The 25,740-nt window shown below is 42.8% G+C and overlaps 1 protein-coding gene across 5 annotated transcripts in view; it reads left to right on the forward strand.

Moving 5' to 3' along the window:
• Nucleotides 1-25,740, forward strand: part of qkia (QKI, KH domain containing, RNA binding a) — a 77,885-nt gene that overhangs the window by 3,256 nt on the left and 48,889 nt on the right. For all 5 annotated transcript variants that reach the window (XM_041953401.1, XM_041953405.1, XM_041953400.1 and 2 more), the window contains exon 2: nt 24,497-24,639. In XM_041953401.1, the coding sequence (XP_041809335.1) occupies nt 24,497-24,639 (143 nt within the window). The remainder of the gene's footprint in view (nt 1-24,496; nt 24,640-25,740) is intronic.

Here is a 25,740-nt window from a genome sequence, read left to right on the forward strand (position 1 = left end):
AGACGTCGCTCCTGTAACGCCGGACTGGTCCGCCGCCTCTATGCAGCGCTTCTCAGTTAGAAAACGGGCACAACATTCCCTCCTCTGGTGTTGAAGAATTCATGGCTAGGACGCACGCGAATCTCCAGCTTCAGTCTTGCTCCTCTAAAGCCTCGCAAGTCTGAGGTTTACAGGGGTTTCCACAGCACCAGCCCAAACTTTACCCTGCCGCCAAAAATTGCGTGTGAGTGTGATGAAACCCACCCCAGTGCTGTGGAGGCCTGTCTTAGTGTCTGGCTCCTGTTAGGGACTGTTTGCTTTCCTTTCCCCTTTGGACGAGGCTGAAGCCCAGATGCGATATTTGAGGCCGGCCTCCTCCCACTCCCTGTCCTGAACTGGTGTAAAATGACCCCACCCAGCGTAAAACCAAATGCACAATCCAGTCTTTACAATTTTACTGTAAAAAAAGAGAAAAGGAAAGAGCAACAGTTTCACAATAATAACCCTTTCCTCTGGCCCCGTACTCTTGAAATAGTTGTTTTTAGTATGTCTTGTTTTTATCATGTTCTATCAGGTGGCCTGTGCTGTCATATTGCGGCAATACCAGAAGCACAGAAAAATTAGTCAAAATTATTTTATTACTTAATGGTAAGTGAGATTGAGACTTGTGTGATAAGAATCTCTGTGACAATGAGTGAAGCATGTTTTGTGACTGTGATCTTTGCCAGCAGCAAAGCTACACGTTTGACACTCGTCTGCAGGCAGCAGATACTCCAGAAGGGAATCTTTAACTTGGGGTTTTGTGGTGTGAATCACTTTTGATCTAAAAGTTATTTTGTGTGGTGTGTGCGTGTAGCTTTCTCCTCAGAGTCTGTTGCGGGTATAGGAGATTTCTCAGTCAGTTCCGTGTCATTGTAAATGGGCGTCTTGTCAAGGCCATAAGGGGAGACAGAAGGCGCTACACAAAAAAAAAGCTATTGATGCTCATGCAGGTGTAGAAATGTAACCAGTCAGTATAGGGTTATCTAAAAGTGAAAGGAAAGTAAGAAAAAAGAAAAGTTAAGGTCTGTCAGCAAGACATTAGTCGTCTGGTCTTCCCTTCCATTGTTGATCTGAAGTGCACCAGTAAGAGCGAATATCTGACCAGTTACAGTTGAACACTTTCCCAAATTGTCCACCTCTCAAGAGTATACCCTTCCGACAGCTGCACATATCTCCCTCACCCACCCAACGTTTTGTGCATGTCTACACAGCTGTTTCCACGGCGGAAGAAAGCTGACACCACCCTAGAGTGTGATGACTGCCCCCACCCTGCTTTAGTGGTGTGGACGTCCCTGTTACATTCCCAATATGTGTGTAGTCCCTCAAGGTCACTCTGGCCGAGTGACAGGCTCCTTTTGAAATCCCCTTGCGTTGCAGTTGTTCATCTCCCTGAGGTGACACCTGCTATGGAGTTTTTTTATTTCTCTTTACGATCTGCCAGCCAACAAGCTGCTTCAAATTGCTATATTTTCTCTTGGCAGGAGGAGACAGTTCATATAACATCTAGAGATGTAGCCTAGTAGTGAGGTGCAGGCGCTGTTGTGAAGTACCAGAGAACAGAGTAAGAGAAAGGAAGGATTTTTATTTTTTTTGTTGTCACGAAAGTGTGTGGGGTGTTTCTATGGGGAACAGAATAGTCTGATTGATTGAAAATATTAATTGCAACCTCCCTTAACCTTTCCTTATGTGCACATTTTTGAGCTTTGTTTGTATAATAGATTAAACGGTCCGTTGCTCCACTGCACGCTGTGTGGGGGAGCCGTGCGGTGCTTTGTGCCACTCGTTCCTGGCTACAGCATCCCCCTTTGCATATACAGTTTTGTGTCTGCTTGTTTGTCTCAGTGTGTCGTGATTTAACAGGACCTTCCCGGGAGAGCTGTCAGCGTTCGGAGGACAAACTGTCTGCTGCCCACTGTTGTGCCTGTATAGGGAACCAGCCCTTTGGGAACAGCTGTTTAGAGAACAGATTTTGAAAAATGGGAGAATATGTTGGTTTTCTACCTGATGTCCCATATTTCTGTCAATCTGTCTATAAGGCTCTCCCCCCTTTTCCTCATCTGCCTGTGTCTTGCCGTTGCAGCACTGTGCTCTCCCGCTGTAGGTTGACCCTTGGCATTCCTCAGCACACGGCTAGACCTGCACTAACCTCTGACATGCAATCAATTTAGCAGCTAACAAGATTGAGCACCGCTCGCAAAGTAAGATAAAGCTTGGAGCCGTTAGAGAGCACTGATAGAGACTGACAGGAAGAGAGAATTGGAGGTGTTCAGCGAGGACTGTTGTCGCAAGCAGAAACCTGTTATATCCCCACACCCACACCCCAACCCTTCCTCTTCTCCCCACATTCTCTCCCAAAGCACCACTTATAAGCTGGAATTTAATTAACCGCAAGCCATTCTGTGAGCTGGTTTACTGAGCCGACGCCACCAGCGAGAAAGCAGAACTGGAGGCTTTGTGCTGTTGTTCTCGCTCTGCCTCTTGTCCTCATATGGTCCCCGTTTCTCAGTATCTCTTCCTTGGTAATAAATTAGGTGGTGGCATAAGTTTGACAGGGTGAGGTGCAGGGGTTATGGCAGGACCCAGCATTGCCATGCCTGTCTTCTCTCTGACGGGCCTCACATAGCAGCCTTCCAGTCCACTAGCCCCACCACAGTGCCTGTGTGAGCTTCAGTCTGTGTTCTAACAGCAACCCCAGACCCATCTTGCTCCCCTGGCCCCACTCCAACCCCAGCAATGCCACCCCCCAGCGGGTGCTGTATGATAAAGTCATCCAACGACAGCTCCCGGCTCTTATCTCAGGCCTCAATCCCGTGAGTGCTGGGGCCTCCTTATCACTGCTGCCTCTGCCTGGCCTCCTGTCTCCATGCCCTGCCCTGGCTGCCTGGCTGACTATCTGGCTCGCTGTCGCCAGAACTAAGCGCTCCGTTCTATGCTGTTGGCTGTTAGACAACACATTGCTAGGGGCAGTTTATCTCTCTGTTATTCCTCAAGCCTTAAAGCAGAGCGATCACGTTAAAATGAGCAGTGAATACGGTGGCAGATGCACAGTGAATTTTACTGAAGGAGTTTAAATGTGTGGTTTCTGTCAAAGCGAGAGCCAGGGTTTGGTGTTTGTGTGTGTGTGTGTACTAGATGACGACAAGCAGTGTTAAAAGAAGAAGGTGAATTAGGGTGTGTTGTAATAATTATGTCACAACAGCTCCCTGACACAGACTTGTTCATTAAATGGGCTTTTTTTTAATTCCGTGGCTCCTCCCATTACCCTTGAACCATGATATGTTAGCTTTTACCGTTTCTTTTCCTCATTTTTTTGTTTCTCATGCAAAAACATCTACGGGAAGTAACGCCCGTTTCAGACAGGAAAGGACTATGGGGAAGGCGAGTCAGTGGTTTGTTTTTCCTTCAGACAGACGGAGAGAAGGAGGGGGGCTGTTTTCTTGCTGTGGTGACAAGAGAAGCCTGCTCTTCTTTTGCCCTCTCCCACAGAGGTGTGTCTGTCTCTCGGCTTTCTTTTGACTAATTTATATTACATCATGAATCATCGCTCTTGTCCCTCCTCCACACTTTTGTGTGGACACGTAAGGCACATAATATTTCTCTGTATATTCCTCAGTTTGTGGATGTATGGGACCCACCCTCTTACATTCTTGGAGTGCTTCAAATAGCTCTCCCACCCCCTCGCTCATAGTACCCCCCCTTATAGCCTTGCTCTTTCTTTTTATGTCTTTTTTTTGACGTTTTAAGTCTCAACGGTCACAACAGATACAGAGTCTAACAATTAGCTTTTTCAGGAATCATACCAGCAACATTTGTCACGGTTTCCTGTTCCCTTCGCCATTTTTTTTTGTGTAGAAAAGAGGTGAAAAAATGAGCTGAATGCTCACTCTGTTCGTTTCTAACTCGTCTGCCCCTCTGCATTCATTTTCTCTCTCCTTTCAGAGGAGGAATAGCAACGGAGCGTTGGCAGCTAGCTCAGGAATTTTACCGGGAGCACAGTCAGAGCACTTAACCTCCAGCCTGGTGTTTGTTTTCCCCACACACTCTCTCATAGTGTGTTTTAGCTCTGCTTAATGTGAATGCCATTCACAGCGAGGCATAGGAACTGCTCCTTCGCTTTATATATCTCTAAGTGTTGCATAATTTGTCTGTAATTTGAGTTTTTGCTTCACAACTGGCAGCAGCAAGCTCCATTCCGCTTAGTAATAGTAACTCATTAGCAACTTAGTAACTCAGTAATGTTTTCTTGAACCCTGAATTTTGTGACGCACTCACTCGCTCTCTCTCTGGTTTTTCTGTCATCCTCGTCCAAACCCTGTACTCCAGGGCCACTTGCCCCATGCTCCTTCAAAACACCTCAGTGGTTTGCTTGCTTTGCCTTGGTTTCAGTAGTTTCAGGCTGGCCGATAAATCAAAGATGAATAATTTACCTGTCCCTCAGCAGCCGTGTTCTTTCTGTGAGACTTGGCAAAAGCAGACGGTGCTGCCATAACCTTCCCTAAGGGCCACAGAAAGCGAGGTGGCAAGAGGTGGTGAGATTCTTCTGTAGAATTCTGCCATCAAATATGAAGCACTGGGAACTCCATCCTTTCCAAATCTCAGCTACTCCTGAGTCTCTGCAGCTTCAATACATTTTTTGTCCTCACATGTCAGAATCTCCTGTTGCTCTTTTCTGTATTCTTGATGTTGTGCAAAACACAGTGGGACATTGACATTTTTCAGTTTACCCATTAATAACAAAACATAATACATATTTTGTTAAATGGTATTACTGTGCTTATATTGTGCACTCCAGGTTTCTTCTCCATTTGTTTAATTCTGGCATAACATTACATTAATTGGTACACCTGTAAACAAGCTTTCCAGTGTCCAGTCTTCTTGAGAGAAACTGCTATGGCTTGGTCCTTACATTTAGATTACATTTGTTTTTATGGCTTAAAGTAACAGTAGTTTCCAACCCTGTTTTGTTTGAAGTTGACCTAGGGCAGTTGTTGTTCAACTGGCTCTGTATCTTGAGTGCAGAGGATATCTTGGAAGTATGTTTACTCTCCTCTTTTTAGATGGTGTTGTCCCTTTAAATTGACTCTCTTTAGCAGGTGTTGACAGACACATTGGGATAGCTTTTCAGCACTGAGGAAAAAAAATCTGTGCCAACATAAGTATTGTCAACATAATTCCAACCAACTGTAAATATTTTTCTGATGTTGTTTGATGTCAAGGTACTGGCACTACTGATAATAACTCACACAGAACTTGATTATTTTAGTCCTTGTAGGATCTCAGACTCGAACAGTAGTTTGTTTCACTTTTAAGAACCTCAGTGTTTCACACCTGAACGCTTCAGCTTGCTCCACCTTAAGATATTTTTGAATAAAATCTTCAGAGCAATTGAAAAACATTTGATAGTCAACAGACTTTTCAAGCGTGTTAAAGGGAAATTTTGCCACGGATGTCTGGATGTGCTATCAATGTTGGTGGCAAATGTAGTCAATTGAAACAGTGAATTCCTCAGTATGTTCTATATTTTTGAAGAAGCCGAGTTCTCTTGCTCACGGAGCAGACATTCTTATACCTATTGTAAGTTGGAGTGGCATGTAAAAGTTTTGGTACCCCTGGTCAACATTTCTGCATGCCACTGTAGCTTATAATAGGTATAAGAATAGCTAAGTGAGTGAAAGATGACCTGATTTCCGAACAGCATAAAGTTAAAGTTTAAAGTATTTAGGATCATGATCCTGTTGCAGGAGCCATCCTCTGTTTATCTTCAGATTTTTTGATGTGATGTTTACTTCCAAAATTTGTTGATATGTAATTGAATACACTCTCCATCCTCTATCAGTGAAATGTTCCCAGTGCCACTGGCTGCAACACAAGCCCAAAGCAAGATCGATTCACCTCCATGCTTAACATTTGGAGAGGTGTTGTTTTCATGAAATTCTGCACCCCTTTTCTCTGACCATACCATTGCTCATTTTGGTCAAAAAGTTCTTTTTTAACTTCAACAGTTCACAGCCCTTGTTTTTAAAAATGTTCGCAAACTTCTGATGCTGAATTTCATGGTGAGGATGCAGGAAAGGTTTTCTCCTGACGACTTTTCCATTTGTGCAGGTGTCACTCCACGATAGAACAGGGTATCACCACTTCATAGTGTGCTGAATCTTTATGAAGGCCTTTTGCAGTCAAACAGGGGTTTTGATTTGATCTTGATTTTTTTTCCTGGTCTTCCAGGCCTCAGCTTGACCTCCACTGTTCTTGTTAAATGCCATTTGTTAATTCCATTTTGAACTGAGGAAACGACTACCTGAAATACTTTTTATCTTCTTATAGCCTTCTCCTGCTTTGTGTGCACCAATTATTTTTATATTCAGAGCACTGTGCAGCTGGTTGGAGGACCACATGGGTGCTGATTGTTGAGACAAGGTTTAAGGAGCCAGAGTATTTACAAAGCTTTGAAATTTGTATCACTTGGCCTTTCCTAATGATGGTTATGATCAAGCCATAGCCCGAAGAAGCTGATTAAGGTCAGTGACCTTGGTAAAAGTTATGAGAGCCCAAATCTATTGGGGTGCACAAACCTTTGTGTGGTGCTCCTTTTCTTTTTTCCTTCTAGAATTGTAAAAAACAAAAATAATATACTAATCTTTCTTAAAATGTTGAAGATAATGTTTCATCTTAGACCACTCTATCTTCTACTGATCAAAATATTCACTTAAAAACTTCAATGGTTAACTGCCCTCTCAGCCCTGCTGGTCTTGGTTATCCTTCCCAGTTTATCTTCAGACCCCCTTGAAGAAAGTCTCCTCTGTCCAAGTTAGCAGTGAAACTTTCATGCATAATAAGGCTAACATGGGCTCTCTGAGTTGGCGACAGCATCCAGCAAAAACTCTCCACTTTAAAAGGGGTGAAATTTCCCTCAAGTGTTAAGCAGAAACACAGCAGATAGGGGGAAGAGACTGATCAGTTAATTGAAATACCATCTAAATTGCAATATCGCTAGGTGCAATATGATAGATAGATAAATAGATACTTTATTAATTTCCAAAGAGAAATTTACATTACATTACATAATATTACTACAATAGCCAGATCACTGCAATTTTTTGGATAAAATGTGTCACAACATACAATTATAAATGAAGCATTAAGGTGCAACAAATATGCCCCATCTTACAAATCATGTTCTCCAGACATAAGGGAACATGTTTGTTTTGGTGCAGAGTCCAGCAAAAATCAGATCATCGTTTTTATTTTTGTATTTTGTAGGTGAAAATCTTAAATCATCAGATCAGAGAAGGGTCGCAAGTAGCAAAGTACCACTCAACTGATCTGCTTGTAGTGATGTAATTTATGCTGGAGGAAGTTTTCACAGATTTCTTACACAGAGCTGACACATGTTCACATAGGTTTTAAATCACGGTCCACTCTACCTATTCAGCAATGTTTCCTTTGCTTGAATGGGCTCTCCGCTGTCTCACTGACAGTCACACATCGTGAGTGTCTAGCCTAACTAAAATTACATGTGTTGCACAGTTGTGTTTTACAGTGGCTGTCTGCCCCGCAGCCTTGTGCTGTAATGTAAAACATGATTTGCTTAGCATAATTTATGCCCATGTGCAACACGTCCCACCCAAAGTATCAGCACATGAGTGAAGTCAGAGTTGTACAACTGCAAGTGAAACAGTTTTTCTGTCTGTTCTGTTTGTTTAGAGTTTGTCACTGCTTGTCTGTTTGTGGTGAGGCTTAAGTCTGTCTGTCCTTATCAGTTCAATGGTTGGGAGGAGATTACAGAGCAGAAACAATGGGTGGTTTTGTATGATTAGGCTTTAATTGGTGAAACAAAGAGGCTCTTTAGCACCCTGTGTAACATAGGAAAGACTGGTATAAAAGCCCACAGATAGCTGGCAGGAAAGAATGTGCTGTGTATATGAAAGGGTTAGTGAGCATGAGCCACGTCCCTCCTCAGTTGATTGATTGTGTTCACTGAAAGGAAAAAGGCGAGCAAGGCTGTCGAGAGCGAGGGGAGGATGGTGAGTGTGATAAAGAACAGTGGGGGGAGACAGAGGATTCCTATGTGCTGTGAATGAGGTCATCTAGTTGGTTATGAGGAAGGTCACTGACCCCTCCCTCAGCTTCACACTCCACCCATCTGAACCCCCGCCCCCACCCATCTAATGATACACAATGGCTTTTTGTGCTTTAATGGGCCAGACGAACACACTGGGTCATTCCTACCAGTTCACATAGAAGTAAGTGCTGTCTGTAAAACAAGCCCGATACATCGCAATGCATTTTTACATACTGCATCTATCACTTAGTTTATAATCTTGGCTGAATATACAGTGCTGAATGTACTGTACTCAAAGCTACTGAGTGATGTGGTTTAGGCAACCCAAGACCCCCCCCCCATCTATATTGTTGATTTCACAGTTGAGAGACAACTTAGAACATGGTGAAGAATGGTTTTGTAATTTTATTCTTTTGACGTATATTACATGTGTGGATTGGTGACTTTTTGTTTTTCTCCAGCAAGCAAAGCTACTTACATGCCGTTTCCTCACAGTTGTTGTCCTTTATTGCTGTACAGCAAATGAAACGATACCCACATCATTATATTATAAGATGAATGCACAACAAGTGTGGTGCTGCTGCTGCAGTCAATCAAAATCTTAGGCTGTGAACCTTTAAAATCTACACTGGAGGCATCTACGGTTGGATCACAAGAACCCCTCCATGAAGCGTCCAGTTGTACTTAACTTCATTTTTGTTCTTGTCACTGTTTTCTTACTTGGTCTAGCAACAAAGTCAGGTAATGTGACAAAGAGGGTATCGCCTCTGAATTGGTAGTGTTCCTGGACACTAGCTACATTGGCAACTGTGTTTTTGTCCTGCAAATAGTCTGTTTTAAATTCCAAAATACCTAATACATTTTCTCCACAATACAGCCGCACATGCAGCTTTGTAAGTACTGAGCAAGAGTGCCGCAGCCAGTAGCTGTGAAACGGGCTGCAATGTAATACCTCTGGGAAACAGGCACTATATCCCTCTCCAAAGCCACCAGACTCATTTATAGAAACAGTCATTTTATCATTGTAAAACACACTTCACTTAAACTCAACAGAAACAAAATCAAACTCACCAAAACCTTCCTGGTTTGTTCTGACACTCTTCCAGCAATCACTGCCAACTATGGCTTGGTCAAAATAAACTCTTAATTCACTGAATCCAGAGAGGAGTGAGAGAGAGAGGAAGCCGTCATCAGAGAAGCAGTGGGGGAAAATAGCGTACAAAGCATTGAAAAGCATTAATTACCAGATAACAGAAACCCTGCTCCCAGTCGGCATTGATGAAGTAAAAGGTAGTTGTGAAGTAGCTTTTGCTTCTGAGAACTGTCCAGCAATTGATGGTCAGAGTGGCTCATCCTTCTTCTTCCCATAGTGTATTTCATTGCCTTTAGTCACAGTAGCTCTCAATTGCATAACATACTTGGTCTCAAGGTACTGAACTAGCTCTCTGAATTCCTCGCTCGATACCACACCAGCTGGTGGATAGCGCATGGGTCTCAATCATCCTACACACCAACAAGGTGATGGCCTTGGACAGGAGTGTATCACACTGTTTGTGTGTATGTAACTCAACCTATATACCGACATGCATAACTGGTCAAAAATATTCTCGGCGGCTAAACGATTAACAGTTAACCATTGACATCCCTAATACTAATCCATCAAAAAAGCTGGGATCTGGCCTTGTTCTGGAGACCCATTAAAGACCATCCCTAACCACATGTTACTTTTTTTTCAGTTTTTTTCCCCTGACCCCAACCACGATCCTTATTACTGGGGCTGAACTCTGGATGCACCTCTGACCACAGAGGTCAGGGTCAGATCAATGACTAATACACTTTAGCTAGCTTACACTTGGTTAAAGCTCCCACAAGTCGTAAATAGACTACCAATGTAAAGTGACATTGTTAGTAATTTGCAGACATTCCTGCTGCCATGCCACAGGTCACACAATTACTAATTGGTTACAAAAAGTTATAAGTAAACTATACAATGCACAACCAGCTGGCTCAGTTGAACTGTTTCTCTCTGCTTTGTAAATACTGCTTCAGTACACTTAGCCTGAACTTCCACCATCCCGGCCCAGTGTCCTCACATAGGAATGTTGCTCATAAAAGACTTACAAAGTGTTTCTTTATTGTCGTCTCGGATAAGATTGCAGCTGCTCCTGTCTGTTGCATATATTTCCTTGCGGGACGTGCCAGGACAAGCTCACTGACATGAAGCACAGTAGATTTTGGATTGGCTATATATTTGTGATGTCCTGTATTGTGTGGCTGAATTAAATAATTTATTGTAAACGTTAGGGGTCCTCTAGGGAAGGTTAAAGACAGCTGGGGCTGGACGGTGTGTAGACACAGCAGAGGAGACAGGTGTGGGCATGAGCAAGGTGTCAAGGTGCCAGCTGTTGTTGACACCTTAAGGTGAAGAATAGTCTGGCAGGAGATGGACTTGTCTCTCTCTGTCCCCTCTAATCCTTCTCTCCCAGTCCCTGTTCCACTGTTACCTTGCTTTCTTGGCGAGTATTTGTCTGACATGAGTTTAGGGTGTTGGTGATGTGAGCATTTCCTGCAACCTTATTTTTATTGAGCGCCTGACACTTTCGATGAACCAGACCTCGGTTATATCTCCACTCCTCCTCCCTCATCACCTTGTACATAGTCCTCCTCTCCCTGTCTGCACCCCAGACACAAACACACACACACAGTTTGCTTTCTCCCTCTTACTTTCTCCCTTCTGTCTTAAACATGTACATGCATCCGTCTCATCTGTTTATTTTATATTGCCTTTTATCATCATAGCGTTTCCAGAGGAGAAAATCAGTATCTGTTTTCTGAAGGGGGAATGACTCATTTTTCCTGGCTTTGCCTTTTTACCGATTTATTTTAGCAGAGTGACTATGGCTTCTGTCACCCCCCCCCCCTCTTTTCCTTTGTATTCTCTTCTCTTATCTCCAGCTTCTACAGATTTTTCTTCACACACTCTCTCCTTCCATTTGTTTTCTCTTTTTTAGCTTCCCTCTTCACTCATATGTGTGCCAAAAATCCAGCCTTGGGGCTACATTGCCTCTTTCATGTGAGGACCAGTGGTGACATTAAAGGCCCGCTACGTGGCCTGTCAGTTTGTATTAGCTCAGCTCTCACTGTCTGCGCTCAGGACCCTAGCATGCGCTTGACTCTCCACTCGATCACTCCCAGGCCCAAGCCATTGGTTGGTAGAGAACAACATGCCTGCACCCGCTGGCTGTAATTGTGCACACATATATGCACTTGCAGATTTTTTTAAGCCCTCACACCCAAGCGCTTTGAAGCAGATCGATGTTTAAAGGCTTAAGCAAAGTGGAAGCTTGGTAATGACAGTTGAGTCAGCGACTCTCCCTCCTCTCTGTTTATGACACTCTGACCCAGTTGTTACAGCCCCTCCAACATGTTTGTTTTTTAAATGCTTTAAATGGTACATTCAACATGACTTGGCAGACAAAACAGATCAAACGGATGATCCCCAGGACCAGACACCCAGACCAAACACACAGCCAAAGAGCAGATCTGATGATCTGCAGACAGAAGGGAGTAGGAGTAGGTCAGGGGTAGTCTTTTCCTCTTCTTTTCATTGTCAATCTTACTATCTAGAAGTGCATCAAGAGAGTTATTTTGCATTTATAAACAGTGCCAGGTCTTTTTGCTCTTCATGGAGAGTCGGTATTTACCACTTGGCCCAGAACAATTTAAGTTCTGACTTTAAGACCATACATATTCATCCAGATATTTTACTCTTTCTGACATGTCTAATTTTTATTTTAGAAGAGGGTTTTTTCTAAGTGGTAAGATTTTGATCCTGGGAAATTGGAATGTCTGACTGTGAAGACAATGAAAAGCTGACTCAAAGACACAACAACAGCTGTGATGTGAGTCTGTGTTGTCACACCCAGGGACAGCAACTGGCTGCTCAAGTTGAACTTATGATGGTAACCACAAGGCCATGCAGGCCCTGTGCCTGGGGATGAAACAAAACCTGACACATGTATACTGTACGTTAGGGCTGTCAGCAAATATTCAAAATTCAAATGTGTGTTAGAATTGTAAAAAACATTTAGACTTCCGTTGTGAAAAAGAATATCTGGTTGTGGGAAATTTTTTTCCACAGCACAGCTGCAATGGACACATTGAACATTAAAAGCACTGCATGACAGACATGTTTCTCATGTTTCTTTTTTTTTTTAATTCTTTTCGTTTTTTTTGTGTTTGTTTTTTTTCCTCCCAAATCTGACCTATTCAAATCTCTCCAGTCATAATGTCCAGTCAGAGTATTTCCCTTGTTAGAGGTGAAAATATTCTGGCTTTACACGCTGTTTTCCCCTACTGCTTCTCTAATGTCTCTCTTGCTCCTCTCCTGATTTGGTGAATTAAGGGTTTATTTCAACCAATCCAGAGTTGGTGATGATGTTGGACTAGCTACCAGTCAACCTCTGTATCAGCTAGTCCATGCCTGACCTGAACTAGCCTCCCTCCAGTCCCCAAGCCAAGTCGTTATGGACTGAAGTACGTCTTAGCTACCTCTTTGAAATCGTTTGTCTCGACATAATGCCTGAGTAGGCATTAGCCTGTTTTTTCTGCATCACCAAGGGCTCAAACTCACAGCCTCAGACACCAAGGGCAAGTCATGATCATGTTGAACTGATAATAGCTGTGCTACCTGAGAAAGATAAGGCACATAGGGCCTTGCACATCTGCCTGTTTACATTTATTGTCCCTTTGAATAAATCAAGCTTCACTTGGTGACGAGTAGGGCCGGGCACCATGTGGCATCAGTGCTTTCTTGTTGTGATCACGTGACCTCATTTCCTGATAATGAGAGAGGAAAAGGGAATCTGTTGATCCCTCTCTCTGCCACTCCCCCACCTACCAAACGCATATTAAATGAAGAGATTTTTTTTAAAAATCTGTTTGTTGACATTCTCAATACTGCACTTCTGGCAGGCTCCTGCTGCTCCCATCTGTTCCTCGCCCAAAAATCACTAGAGTCACAGTTGATGTAAGGATTTGCAGAAGGTTTACTGTTAAAATGCAGCCTGTGTCTTATCCTTTCTCTGTGTTACCACTTGCCAGTGTTTAACTGATGGAAATGACCGCTTGAACGTTACCATCTCCCATTTTGTCCCGTTCACGTTAACCCTTTGGTTCTCTGTCAGTAGACTTTATAATCCTACCGAAAGCACTGTGCTTTCCTGTGGATTCAGATTATTTGGAAGCATTTTGAAGCATGGGTAAATTATCCTTCTGGAACAGAGGACAGGGAGTTTAGATCACATACAGTCAGAATGCCCTCAATTTTTTTTAACTGATGATGGGAAGTATGAAAAGTATGGGAAAAGATCCTCCCTCCCCTAAATCTTTCCTATTGGTTGTGAGCACTGTGGTCTCCTTAGTTACAGGGGTGGGGACAGGAAGCACAGTGCATGTTATCTTCTCCAGACACACTGACAGCCAGAGCCTTTCCTTCCTCCCTCTTCCTCTCTTATTTCCTCTTCTGACAGCTGGACCTTTCCTGGCATTGTTGCATGACAGACAGGGCAGCTGTGTGTAGGGGTAGACACAGCTGAGATGCGTTGAATAGATTAATAGTGTTCTGTACTATTAGATCCTCCGATCAGTGTTTTTTAGCTCACAATTATTCAGCCTAACTCTTTCAGGCATAGGTTTTATTAATGTCTTAACAACTGTCAGGAAATGTCAATCCTTACAGGCCCCTCCAGCTAGTGGGCAATGGAAAAGGATACCCCCTTTTCACAGACCAGAGGAAATAGTTCCAGGGCAACAGTCGACACAAAATGGGGCCAAGGCCTGCTCTTCCAAACTGTAGACCTACACCCCATCAACATGCATCCTGACTCTTCATCCTGTTATTCTTCCCATTCCTTATCTCATATTCTCACATCTTGTTGAGCTCACAGCATGCATCCTGTGCTTCATTTTACACAGCATCCCCTGCATTGTTGTGGGTGTGTGTGTGTGCGCGTATGCCTATGCAAGTGCGGAAGGATGCATGTTTGTAAGAGTATGCCTGGGGCCTCAGTGGATAAAACGGCTGTGTTTCTAGATGCCTTAGTAGTGCGCGTACATCCACCAAAACACTGAAAGTAGAGTTAAACGGGTTAAAGCAGAGTGAGAGAGGGATTCTTCAGTAGCACTGTGCTGCACAGCTCAGGTCTCGCTTTTGTTTGTCTGTCTGATTTCACTGGCAGGTAAAGTCTGTGAAATGAGTTCCCACGAGACGCAGAGGAACCAACAATCTGTCTGGCTGGCTGTTTGGGTGCATACTTTGTTCATGCGTTTGAGTGTGTGTTTGTGTTCGTACTAATTAATACACCAGCTTTGACTGCTCCTGTCGTAACTAAGCACACCTTTTTAGTATGCATGGAACCACACGGATACGGCTTATATCTAATGGAACTAAAAGGTGGGCTTCCTCCTTGTATTGTAGCTCAGTTGAGGCAGGCTGTTTCTTTTTTCATCCAAGATTTGTGAAACCATTTTCAGCTCATGAGGCTTCACTCTTAAAGCCAGCCTGTGTAATGACTATTGCTGTGGCTTCCAATTTAACGCTACATATCGCTCCCCCTTTAGATGGCAAAAGCAGCAGTAAAATAGCCTATCTTTGCTTGGTATTTTAGAAGGAGCCTGAGTCTGCATTTGTGTGCATTAGGTTGGCTGTTTCAGCTGAGCTAGGGTATTGGGCTGCTTTAAAGGGTGAACCGAGGAGAGAGGAAGTATAAGCACAGAACTCTAGCTTCTGCTGTGCTGGATTAGAATATTTTCGCAATCGCTGAATAATTAGAAATATTCTGAAACTACCCTTAGAAGGAGCTTTTAGCATTCTGTTAACTACCACACTAACACTCCCCTGTGCTTCTTGTAAGGGAACTGTATCTGTGGGAGTGTGTGAAGGAAAGAAAACAGTTTCTGTAGCTTTCTGTCTTGCGCACTCGCCTTGGGGTGCCTCCCTCAAGTTTAAATGTGTGTGAGTGTACATGCACATGCAAGTTTCACCCTGGGATCCTGTCGAAAGTCCCCCCACGCAGAGAGTAATGAACGTTGGCCCCTTGCGGCAACCATTAAGAGTAAGCCATTATGGTTCAGTATTGAGCCAGCCCTCCCTGCCAGTTTCACCTCACTCTATAGTAGACCCCACTGAGTGCACAAAACTGGCACTCCTATGGCTCATTGAGCTGCCAGCGTGCCCCCCACCAGCACACAGTCCCATAAAGCAGTTCCACATCATCAAATGTGATGATCCTTGTTCTAATTTTAGTCTGAAGTCTTAATAGCTCAGCAGATACTGTCTGAACCACTCATTTCACTGTAGTGTTGTGGGTGAGGAGGATAAGATGGGTTTTGGCTGCAACTTTTTAGGGATCATGTGAACTATTTAGCTAGTGGCTGAGTCAAATGTAGCTGGCTATGATAACACCCTTTTGTAAAATGTGCCCGATGCTATTTTTATTTATTTATTTATTTTTACTACTCCTCATTTTGTCTTCCCAGTTGATTGTTGTGAATAACTGGTTTGGGATCAATCCATAAACATAAAACTTTATTTGGAATATCCAAATGAATAATTGTTCTGATGTCAGCATTAACCATGCACAGCATACAAAATGGCCTGTTGGTCTTTTTACTTTCATTTCAGCATTCCAAAGACAGCTGGCATTAACCAGGAGATGAAGCGTTTTGGCAGCTTCCGAGTAACAGCCCTAGCAATCGTCGTTCTGTCATTTCATTTTTCAGACATGTTCTAACACTCTTGGAAACCGCCAGTTTTGGGACCATAGCAAGATTTTCTCACTATTAGCATTTTTAAAGCCATCTTTGTTGCTCTGGCCATCTTAGGACATTCTGTAACACTGTATTTCTTGGTCACTTGGCAGTGGTTTAAGGACTTTTCCTCACTGATTCCCATGATCTCAAAATTGGCATCATAATGCTTTCTCAAGCTTCAGTTAACTGGCCTACTTTAAGCCACGCTTTCCAGGACAATCACTGCACATGTTTATCTGTCAGTGACAGTAGTCACTCTAATCAAACGGTGACCTTGTTTTACAGCCGCTATTTGCTGATATTTTGCCAAATGTGAGACAACCTTTTCAAATATGTTTTCCAATCCAGGCTATTATGTTTTTTTTCTGGAAAACTGTGTATGGAAATACATATGCTTCACTTCTCAGTGTATTCCAAAACCTTTTTATTCCACTCTATCGCTATTTCTGCTTCTTTTCCACCCCGCCTCAGCTCTGCCTTTCCTTTGGCCCCTCTCTCCTTGTCTGCACTGTCTGTTTGCTTTGTTTAATCACCAGACTAACGTGCTATGACACGTTCCTATAGCACACCGTCACCGTTGCTGCCAGCAGCCACAGAAAGCCACATTCAGCTTGGCACCCCTTCCCCATTCTGCGTGCACAGTGACAGCCCCAGAAAACATTGCATTTGCCACCGGTTATGATTAATGGATTTGCTGATTGCTGTTCTTGGCCATCACCACACCTACACAGTCTGCTTTTAGCATGCATATTCTCAGGGGTTCAGCCAGAATAGAGGAGGAGGAAGTAAACTGTGTGTCCAACTTCTCAATATTTCTGACATAATAAGGAGTGTAAGAATGTGCTCACCTTGTGATTTGATTGGATTGACACGTTTTTGTGTCCATGTTTTTAGTGCAAGTTTCATTAAAACATTTGTAATAATCCAAAGATTAGACCAAACACATTGCTCAAGTCTTGCTCTTTGTTTTTCAGGTGTAGTTCTACAATGCATATTTTTACATTAGCCATGGTAGAATATTTAACCAGTACGAGTTGAAGGACAGTGTGGGGGTGATGTGTAATATAGAGCAACCTGCATTTTTTCCTCTGTCTCTTTGAAGGTAGAATTTATACATGGCAATGGCTAGTAAAGGAAGGTGGAGGAGCTATGTAGCACCATTTCCTGCTTGTTTCCTGCTGTATTTGTTTAGCAGATTTTTCTCTAAGGCAGTTTCCCTCCTCCTTCCGTGTGCAGTGTTATTTCTGTGGGTTCTCTCTCTCAGGAGAGCCTTGCCTACAAACACACAAAAGCTCATTAGCTCATGCGTGCGTGGGTGTTTTAATGTTTAGCGCGGCGTTTGTTTTTATACGTGGATATGTACTTAAATTTGTGTCAGGAAACACACATTCCTGAACACTGTTGGACCATAGCTAAATGTTGTGAGTTGTTTATCCACGTGTGTGTTTTCAGGCAGCTTCAGCTCATCATTGATGATCAGAGAGTACAATGTGCTGCTTTTGGGGAGGTAGTTGCCTGGAATATAAATGCATGTGTACATTGACTGCAAAACCAAGCACATATATTCTTTCTGAAATTTCTGCACATAGTGTATGCTTTAAAAAAGATTGGGTTACTGTAAGTGTGTGTGTAAGCATTTTATTGGTGTAGAATGCATCATCTGTCCCTTCCCAAGTTGGATGAAAGCATAATTCCTCTGTGTCCTGGCTTGCCGTTTACCCTTGAGATGAGTTAAGCATGTGTTTACGTGTATGGGAGTGCTGTTCTGTAATTTAATTTTTTTTACCTGGCACGTGGAAGAGAGAATGCAGAAACTTTGTTACGCCAGTTGTTTATTTAGTGGCGTATCTACTTAAAGACCTGATGCTGGAGCTTTTTACCTAGCCTGCCTCAGGAGAATCCCTGACACACAACATAAATCTCTCTAGCTGCCAGCAAACCGCATCGTCATTTTTGTCTACAGCCATTTAGACCCCTCAGCATCATGTCCGGGTTCAGTAACCGTGTGGACAAGTCTCTGTAAAGCAGATCTGAGATGTATTTTTCACTACAATTTTGAATATGATAGTTGAAATACAGTCTGACATAATTAACAAAGTTTGAACTTAATGAAAAGGTTAATACTTTTCCCAGGCCCCCTCACAGTACTCGCATACAAAATTACTTCTTTGTGTTACTATCCCTCAGCTTCAGCTCAGCAAGGAAACACTTGAAGGGTAACACAAACAAGAAATTTTGTGCAAAAGTCTTCTAACTTTGGAAGATATCCAATAAGTGATCTAATAAAAACAAAGGACAGTATCTCTGTTTTGCTCCAGCTTAATTACGAAACCATTCTAATGTGAATGAACATTATCGTGGGGGGCTCGAGCACTTTGTGTTTTCTATGACTGCGTATAATCACGTATCTACAGCAATAAACAGTCCTTGGCATTTGTTATTGCCTCTTCTCTCTCAGAAACTGTGGAAAGGGGCCACTTCGATGCCATAGGGAGAACGACTTGCACCCCAGTGTGTTATAGACTACTGCAAGTAATAGACACACTTGAGTAATGCTGTCGCAAATGAGTTGCAGTGTTTGATGTAGCAATTTCCAGAGACATTACATTGCCTTAATTGGGTTGAACAATGTTGATCCACAGTTCTCTTCTGATGTACTGCTGCTTGTACAGTGTTACTATTATTTACTGGGAAACCATAATCTTTCTTTGCCCATAATTCCTTAATTCATAATTCCTTTGGTTCAAAGGGTCAACAAAACCAAAACAAGTTGCCTACCAAACAGAAGATCCTGTACTTAACATTTTTTGATACAGTACAGTCACAGCGAAGTACTGACCCTCTGCTACAGGATGTTGACGTTGATATTAAAGTTCCACTATGCAAACTCTAGAGAGAGGACATTTCGAACTTAAACGTGGTGTTTCTTTATAAGAACTGAACTACATGTTCTGTTCTTGACTATGCTGATAGTACAGCATACTCATTAACAGCACAGGCGTTGTTCGTGCATAAACATCAAAGGATTGTGCAGTGTAGGCCTACTCTTAAATCAAAGATTAGGTGGTAAAAATAAGACAGAAGCATAAGGAAACATTTTTTTTTCCTTCACAGAGAGGGAGGGGGAGAGAGAGGCAGCTGTGAGTTGACGATAAGACCCAGAAATGCATACGTTTTCATGGCTCAGTCACCCCCACCAAAGCGCACTATACTTCTGCTCTCTGCTTTAAAAGAAACCTCCGTCTTTCATATGCTTGGCCTGCCAAACCCCTAAACTGTTGAAGTGGAGTGTCGTCTTGGATAAAGTCGTCTGTGCCATGAATAAAGGGCAGGAATGCATTAAACGCCCAAATCCTTTCGCTTGCAACGGGTACCCAGGCTTTGTGATTGCTAAAGTGCACAGCTTTAAAGTGAAAAGGCTTGTTCCTCGCCTCAGTCTTGTTTCACTCAGCACCGGCACATTTAGGTGTATCTGTGATTGCTGTAGTTTTTTTGGACATGACCACCACATTTTTATGTCTATATTTATCTCAGCTTCCTCACTGCTTTCTTTTTTCACCCGTTTAAATCATGAATTGAGCATGCATGCATGTGCAAGCAGGAAAAGATGGAGTGATTTTGAACACTACAGGTTTTTGATCTTAAATCCCCTTAAACAGGGAGGACTCATTCAGTCTCTCTGCAGAGTTGAACATTTGATCATTTTGGCTTGAAGATTAATTGGTGTTACACTCAATCTGTTTCAGGTGCCAGATATTATCAGCCTAATACCAGGCATCACAAGGTATCTAAAGCTGCTTTCCTCAGGCAAAGCTGATCACACTGATTACTCAACCATTACATCTCTCTCTCTCTCTCTCTCTCTCTGTCTCTCTCTCTCTCTCTCTCCCTCTCCCTCTCTCACACATATTTACGCACATTACACATATATGGACAGATGTGCCCTCAATGGCCAGAGGACTTTTTGCTCAGAGCTACAGGGTGAGGACACAAACCAGTTATGGAGCAGGTCTATTTTTGGGCTCTTAATGGACTTGTTCCCATTCTCTAGTGGAGCAGGTCTAGCTGAATGATCTTCACCAGTCTTAAACCTGATTACAGTATCTCCTTCTGGACTACTCCATTGTTTTTGATTTTACTCTGCCCTCCGCCTATCTCTTGTGCCGTCTTTGATCTCTCCTCGACTCTATTCCCCAACTTTGTCCTCATGCTGTGATTACATTCATTAGATCACGTTGAATAGGAGGGGTTGCAACATTAGAAAATATTCCTACCTTAAGTGACTATTCTTTTGTTTTAAGCATTCCCTATTCCCATCTCGTCCTCTTCTGAACTGCCTCCCTTGATTCTGCCAATGCTGCTTCTATGTCATCATGTTTTCGGCGTCAGGCTGGGTAAATAAATGAGAAAATTTCCTATCCCATGGTGCTGAGTTCACACTGGCCGACTCTTTCAAATATCACTCATTCTGATGAGTAGATACATTTAATTTTGTTTTTCTCTGTCCCTTCTATCTTATGCTCTCCAGCCAAGGCCTAGTTCTGCTTTTGCCTTATCAAGGGGGTAATGTCTGTGTGGGTAAATATCTGACCATATGCCACTCAGTGCTGCTTTGACTGCTGATATGGCAGGGATAGTGTGCCTGCTAAAGAAGCAATCATGGCAATAGCAGGAGCTGAGCCTAAGGGCTAATTGAAGAAACTTTGCGACCTGCTGCTTTTATGCCTCCTTACACGATGTCAACACATTTCATATTGCTTATCAGTAAATTTAATTTTATAATGCTATTGTAGCTATTTGGCTACAGTCACTCTATCACCATTCTGATTAAATCAAAACATTGTTGAGACCATTAATTGCTTGAAATCTGCAGTCATTAATGGGTTTATATCTTAGGGCTATCTTTTAGTCATCTTCTAATGTTTGACCCAAAAACTTGCTTAAGGTCCACACTTGATAGCTTTTTAGAGTTTTCAGGAGCATCCCGGTCTTCCTCTGCAAATTGTTTTGGTCAGTTGTCATGGAGATACAGCCTTTACCTTCTGACCTAAGTATAAAACTCTTGTGATGTTTGATAAAAGGTAAAAAGCGATTGAAAGATTGAGGAAGAACTACTGTCGACCTTTAATAACATTGACCTACCACACCACATTTAATTCTTAGCTGTCAACTTGCAGCAACTCCCTCTCCCATGCTCCTTAGTCAACTGCCTCTCAAGCCCCTCCACCTGCCATTCTCCCCTCCCACATCCATCCCTTTTGGTTCTCATATCTCGCCATTGCCAATATCACCAAAAAGGATGAGGAGAAACTGTCTCTTTACTTGAGCTTACAAAGGGCAGATGGATCCATAGCCGCAGCCTGTGACATTTTCTTTTGTCGCTGCAGATTTTCGAAGATAGGGCAGACATTGAGAGAAACAAAAAAAAGGATAAAATGAAATGTGTCTTAACTTAAGATTGAGGCAGAAAAGAGCAGTTCAAGTCCAGAAGAACACAACTGAACTCTGCTTGCTCAGCACTGTGGTTATAATATTTCCTCTTTCTTCTGTCTTTGTCACTTCAAACCTTTCACTCTGCCCTCTATAACTACTCTCAAGGTTGATTTCTTCCTGATAGATGTCTGGGAAAATCACTGAATAGAGATATTACGATCTTTTCCTGTGTCTGTGTGTGTGTGCAGCCACCCCCCACAGGTAAATAGACAGCTCTGACAGAAAGTGCTGTTTATGTGTGTGGTTTGCTGAGTCAGGCTGTAGATGACACACACTGAGCTGAGAGATGCCTGAAGGGGAGTAACAGGGGATCTGTTCCTGCTCCTCATTTAGCTGTTAAACACGTACATACTCCAGATTTTTGCCATCTAATGCCAAAGTTCAAGAAAAGTTCTCATTCGATAGCATGCCCTTCTTTTGCTCCAGCCGATTCATTTCTTTTTCCTCTTTTGTCTGTTCTCTCCAAGATAGCAGTCTCCTTTCTCTGTGTCTTTCTTACAAAATCAGCCTTTTCTTCCGGGGTGGACAGCTAGACAAATGATCTTGTCGGTCGCGCAAGGCAGGGGGTAATTTTTAGGTGAGCACAGCGCTTCAGAAAAGACTTGCTGCGTTGAAATTAGAGGTTGTCAAATGCTGCACGTCTCCACCGATGGCCCAGCACGGCCCCCTTATGTTAATGTGGCATTTCAGCAAGAGGAAATTAGAAGGAGGAGGGGTGCTTCTGGTGGTTGTAGGGCAGCATTGTCACGTATGCACACTTCTTCTTTTTATTTTCCCTTGTTTTCTGAAGCATGCATGTTCTTGCACGCAAATAGCATACTGTACATTTGCTTTTGCTCTAAGCTATATGCAGAGACCCGATTTTCTAACCTACAGAACATTGGCTCCTTTTTACCCATCCATTGATGGTTCCTACACACATGCTTAATCCACCAGTGGTCTGTTAAATAGCTCTTCTGTGTTTATTAATGTTAGCTCGAAGAGAGACGCAGCAAGTAAGGTTCTGAGATTTATAGTAAGTGGGAGCATTTCATTTAATAGTGATCTTCTTTCCCAGATATGCTATAAGTGATCAAGCTGTGGATGGATTTGCATACCCATCAACCAGTTACAGAGATTGGATTTATGACTATGTGATTAAAATAATGTCTCTTTAACCACTAGACAGTCGTGTTCTATCATGCCATCAAGTTTTATGGACTTGATGGTTCTTTTGGACACACAACACACAATCATTTTTTTATAACTGTTCTGTTTTTCATATTCGCATTACTCCTTGTGCTTTGCTGACCTGATCTCCTCCCTGTGGGATGTGTCACTGCCAAGCCCCTCCGTTCATACACACAGCTTAGATGTGGCCTGAAGCCGCTGGTGTCGGTTCGGACTGATGTCATCTGTCCTCTAGGTTAGATGCCGAGAGGATGACTACATCTTCAGGGAGGACTGGGAGTGTGTGGACAACAGAGTGCTGAGGTCATGTTGTTTGCAAAGGAGTTGGTCTGCACTGAGTCTCCTGCCTTGTTTGTATGGTTCAGATCTGTCCCTTAGGTGTTGTTCACACAGCTGCCGGCCAGATGTTGATTTGTATCCTTGTCAGTGTCCGTGAGCCCATCAATCATACATTTGTCAGTCTGTCATCGAAAGTATCCAGAGAAAACGTTTTATGATCAGTAGGAAATCCCCATAAACTGATTCCATGGCTAAATAAAAGTGTCTTATTTTTTCCCTCTTTTTTATTTGTAAAAGTGTACAATTATTCTAACTTGAAACAAAGAAAAGAAATATAATGAAACCTAACTATGGAAGTTTGACCCACCTGCTAATTTTACTTCAGCATAAGGTTAAGGCTTAGAGGTCAGCTATGCTCTACTGAGGGCTGAGTGTCAGGTTCCCCAGCTGGAGTTTAATATAGAGCTCCCAACTGCTTGAAAGTCTCATTAGAGATGGAAATGGTGCCTAACACCTTCCTCCACTCCACCCCACACACATCATTCCTTGAGGCCTTACAAGCCCTACCATTTTCTTTCACACTCAAACTTAGAAACACGTTGTTATGGGTGCGTCTTTTTGAATCACGTCTTTTCTACGACTAACTGCAGGTTAACATTTTGGTTCAGACTGTTTGTAGTGAGGGTAAACATGGGAAGTTCGAATGTGCGACAGGTGTGTGTCCCCTATTAACAGGTACTGCAGTCGTCTGTCCTTATTCAACTGTGGGACTCTTACACATACTGTATATACACACAGACACACAGCATGGGGCAGGATGAATGAATGCCTTATTTTTCCCTCAACCTGCATAGCAAAGCTTTAGTTTGTGTGAATTTTTGTGAGCTACAGAGGCAGTCAAAATGGGGCGAGACTGTGTGTGTGTGTGTGTGTGTGTGTGTGTGTGTGTGTGTGTGTGTGTGTGTGTGTGTGTGTGTGTGTGTGTGTGTGTGTGTGTGTGTGTGTGTGTGTGTGTGTGTGTGTGTGTGTGCGCGTGCGTGCGTGTGAGAGAGAGGGAGGTCCATTAGTTTTATCTGACAGAGGGATCAGATCTGAAGGCATGTACCTGAGCCTGAGCGATTCTCCGCATCTCTCCTCCCCACCTGCCCAGCTGCTTGTACAGGCTACTCTATTAGACAACAGTCACTGGGGAGTATCAGGCAGGAAGGAAAGATGGTGGCCCTAACCCTTAAATAATGCAGCACTTAACTTTTGTCTCTGGCATACAAAATAACTTGCACATGAGCACACATTTACTGTTTTTAGTCAGAGCCATTTGTTCTGAAAAATGGCTATTTCCTGCAGGTATTAAGAAGCATCCATGCTCAGCTCTCATATGTTTTTACACTCACACGCTATAATAATGATTTTGTGTACTCTTGGAATACAAACTTGCACAATTGTTTATCTATAAATGACAAACAATACTCAAGGCAATTGACAGATTTCTGTTGTTTTTCTTTTCTTTTTACCAGCAAAGATTTATATGCTACATTAGGCCTTTGCCCAGAAGGCAAAATCAATATGACAGTGATATATCAAATACAGAGTAAAATAAATGTTCGGTCGTACTTTTGTTATTCAATTGCTCACCACAGTGTACATGTTTTTCTTTTTCAGAGATCAACAGAGTGCGTAAAGACATGTACAGCGACACAGTGAATGGCCTTGTGGACAGACACCCTCTGGAGCTGCCTGAGCCTATTGGACCCATTGTCCACCTGCAGGAAAAACTGTTTGTGCCTGTCAAAGAGTACCCTGATGTAAGTAGCTGGCCCACACATCTCACACTATAGCAGCTGTATCACAGTGGCAATAATATTACTGCATTTGTCTTAATTACTTTATGACTGATATTTACACTGGAACAAAAAGTAAGAATAGTGTCTTGAGAAACAATAAAAAATACATAAAATACAATAAAGAAAATAACTGAAGTACATAAAATCGATGAGATAGAAGGCTAATGGGAATATGCTGTTTGCTTATTCTTCTTCAAATAAGAACTTTTTCCTGCAAAATGTTTAGATCAACAGCTGTAATACAGTCAGAATTCTTAAGTCTGTGGGCATGCACATCCACAAATCCTCTTGCTTTAGGCCTTCATCTTTGTGGTGTCATCACTGGACTGACAGCTGCCAATACTTCTCTCTCTCAGTGCTGAGGACATACCTGTTGTTTCTCTCTCTCTTTTTTTCTGTTGCACAGTCTCGCTCGTCTGTGCTTTCCTCATGCACTCCACTCATAGTTCTGTTTAGTTCATTTGTTAAACGATAGTTGCTGGACTCATAAAATGTTCCAAGTCGTTAATAAACCACAGTTAGAGCTTTATCAGGTGACTGTCTAAATTTGTCCCGGTGTCAGGAAAATATGGCATGCTGGGGTGTTTATGGGCCAACTCAGTGGTAGATTAGTGCTGAGAGGGGATGAAGGAGGGGATTGAGAGGAGGAGTGTCATGAAAAGTAAACTGCACTTCCATAAATATTCAGTTAAAGAAGATGGAAATCTTTTGGACTTATCACTTGAATTGGTTAGGGCGGTGGCATAGATGGCTTTTATCAGATGGAACGACTTGTGTGTGTGCATTTACATGCGCACACACATACACACACACACAGCTGGGAAATCATGCTGGTTGAGATGAGGAGGCTGGTGGCAACACTGAAGAGGCGAGTCAGTAAAAGTCTTGTCTGAATAATGTCAGGGGTGTTTGTGTGTACTATGTGTCTACCATATGTACAGCCCTGTAATGTGTGTGCGCATGCGTGTGTGCATCTGTGTGTATATAAAGTTGTGGCCACAGTCAGTCAACCACCTTCCTGTCCTCATGGTAATCTTTGGCACACACATGAATGGTTGTGTC

Source organism: Chelmon rostratus, chromosome 15 (assembly GCF_017976325.1).
Source record: "Chelmon rostratus isolate fCheRos1 chromosome 15, fCheRos1.pri, whole genome shotgun sequence".
In the NCBI taxonomy this organism is placed as follows: Eukaryota; Metazoa; Chordata; class Actinopteri; order Chaetodontiformes; family Chaetodontidae; genus Chelmon; species Chelmon rostratus.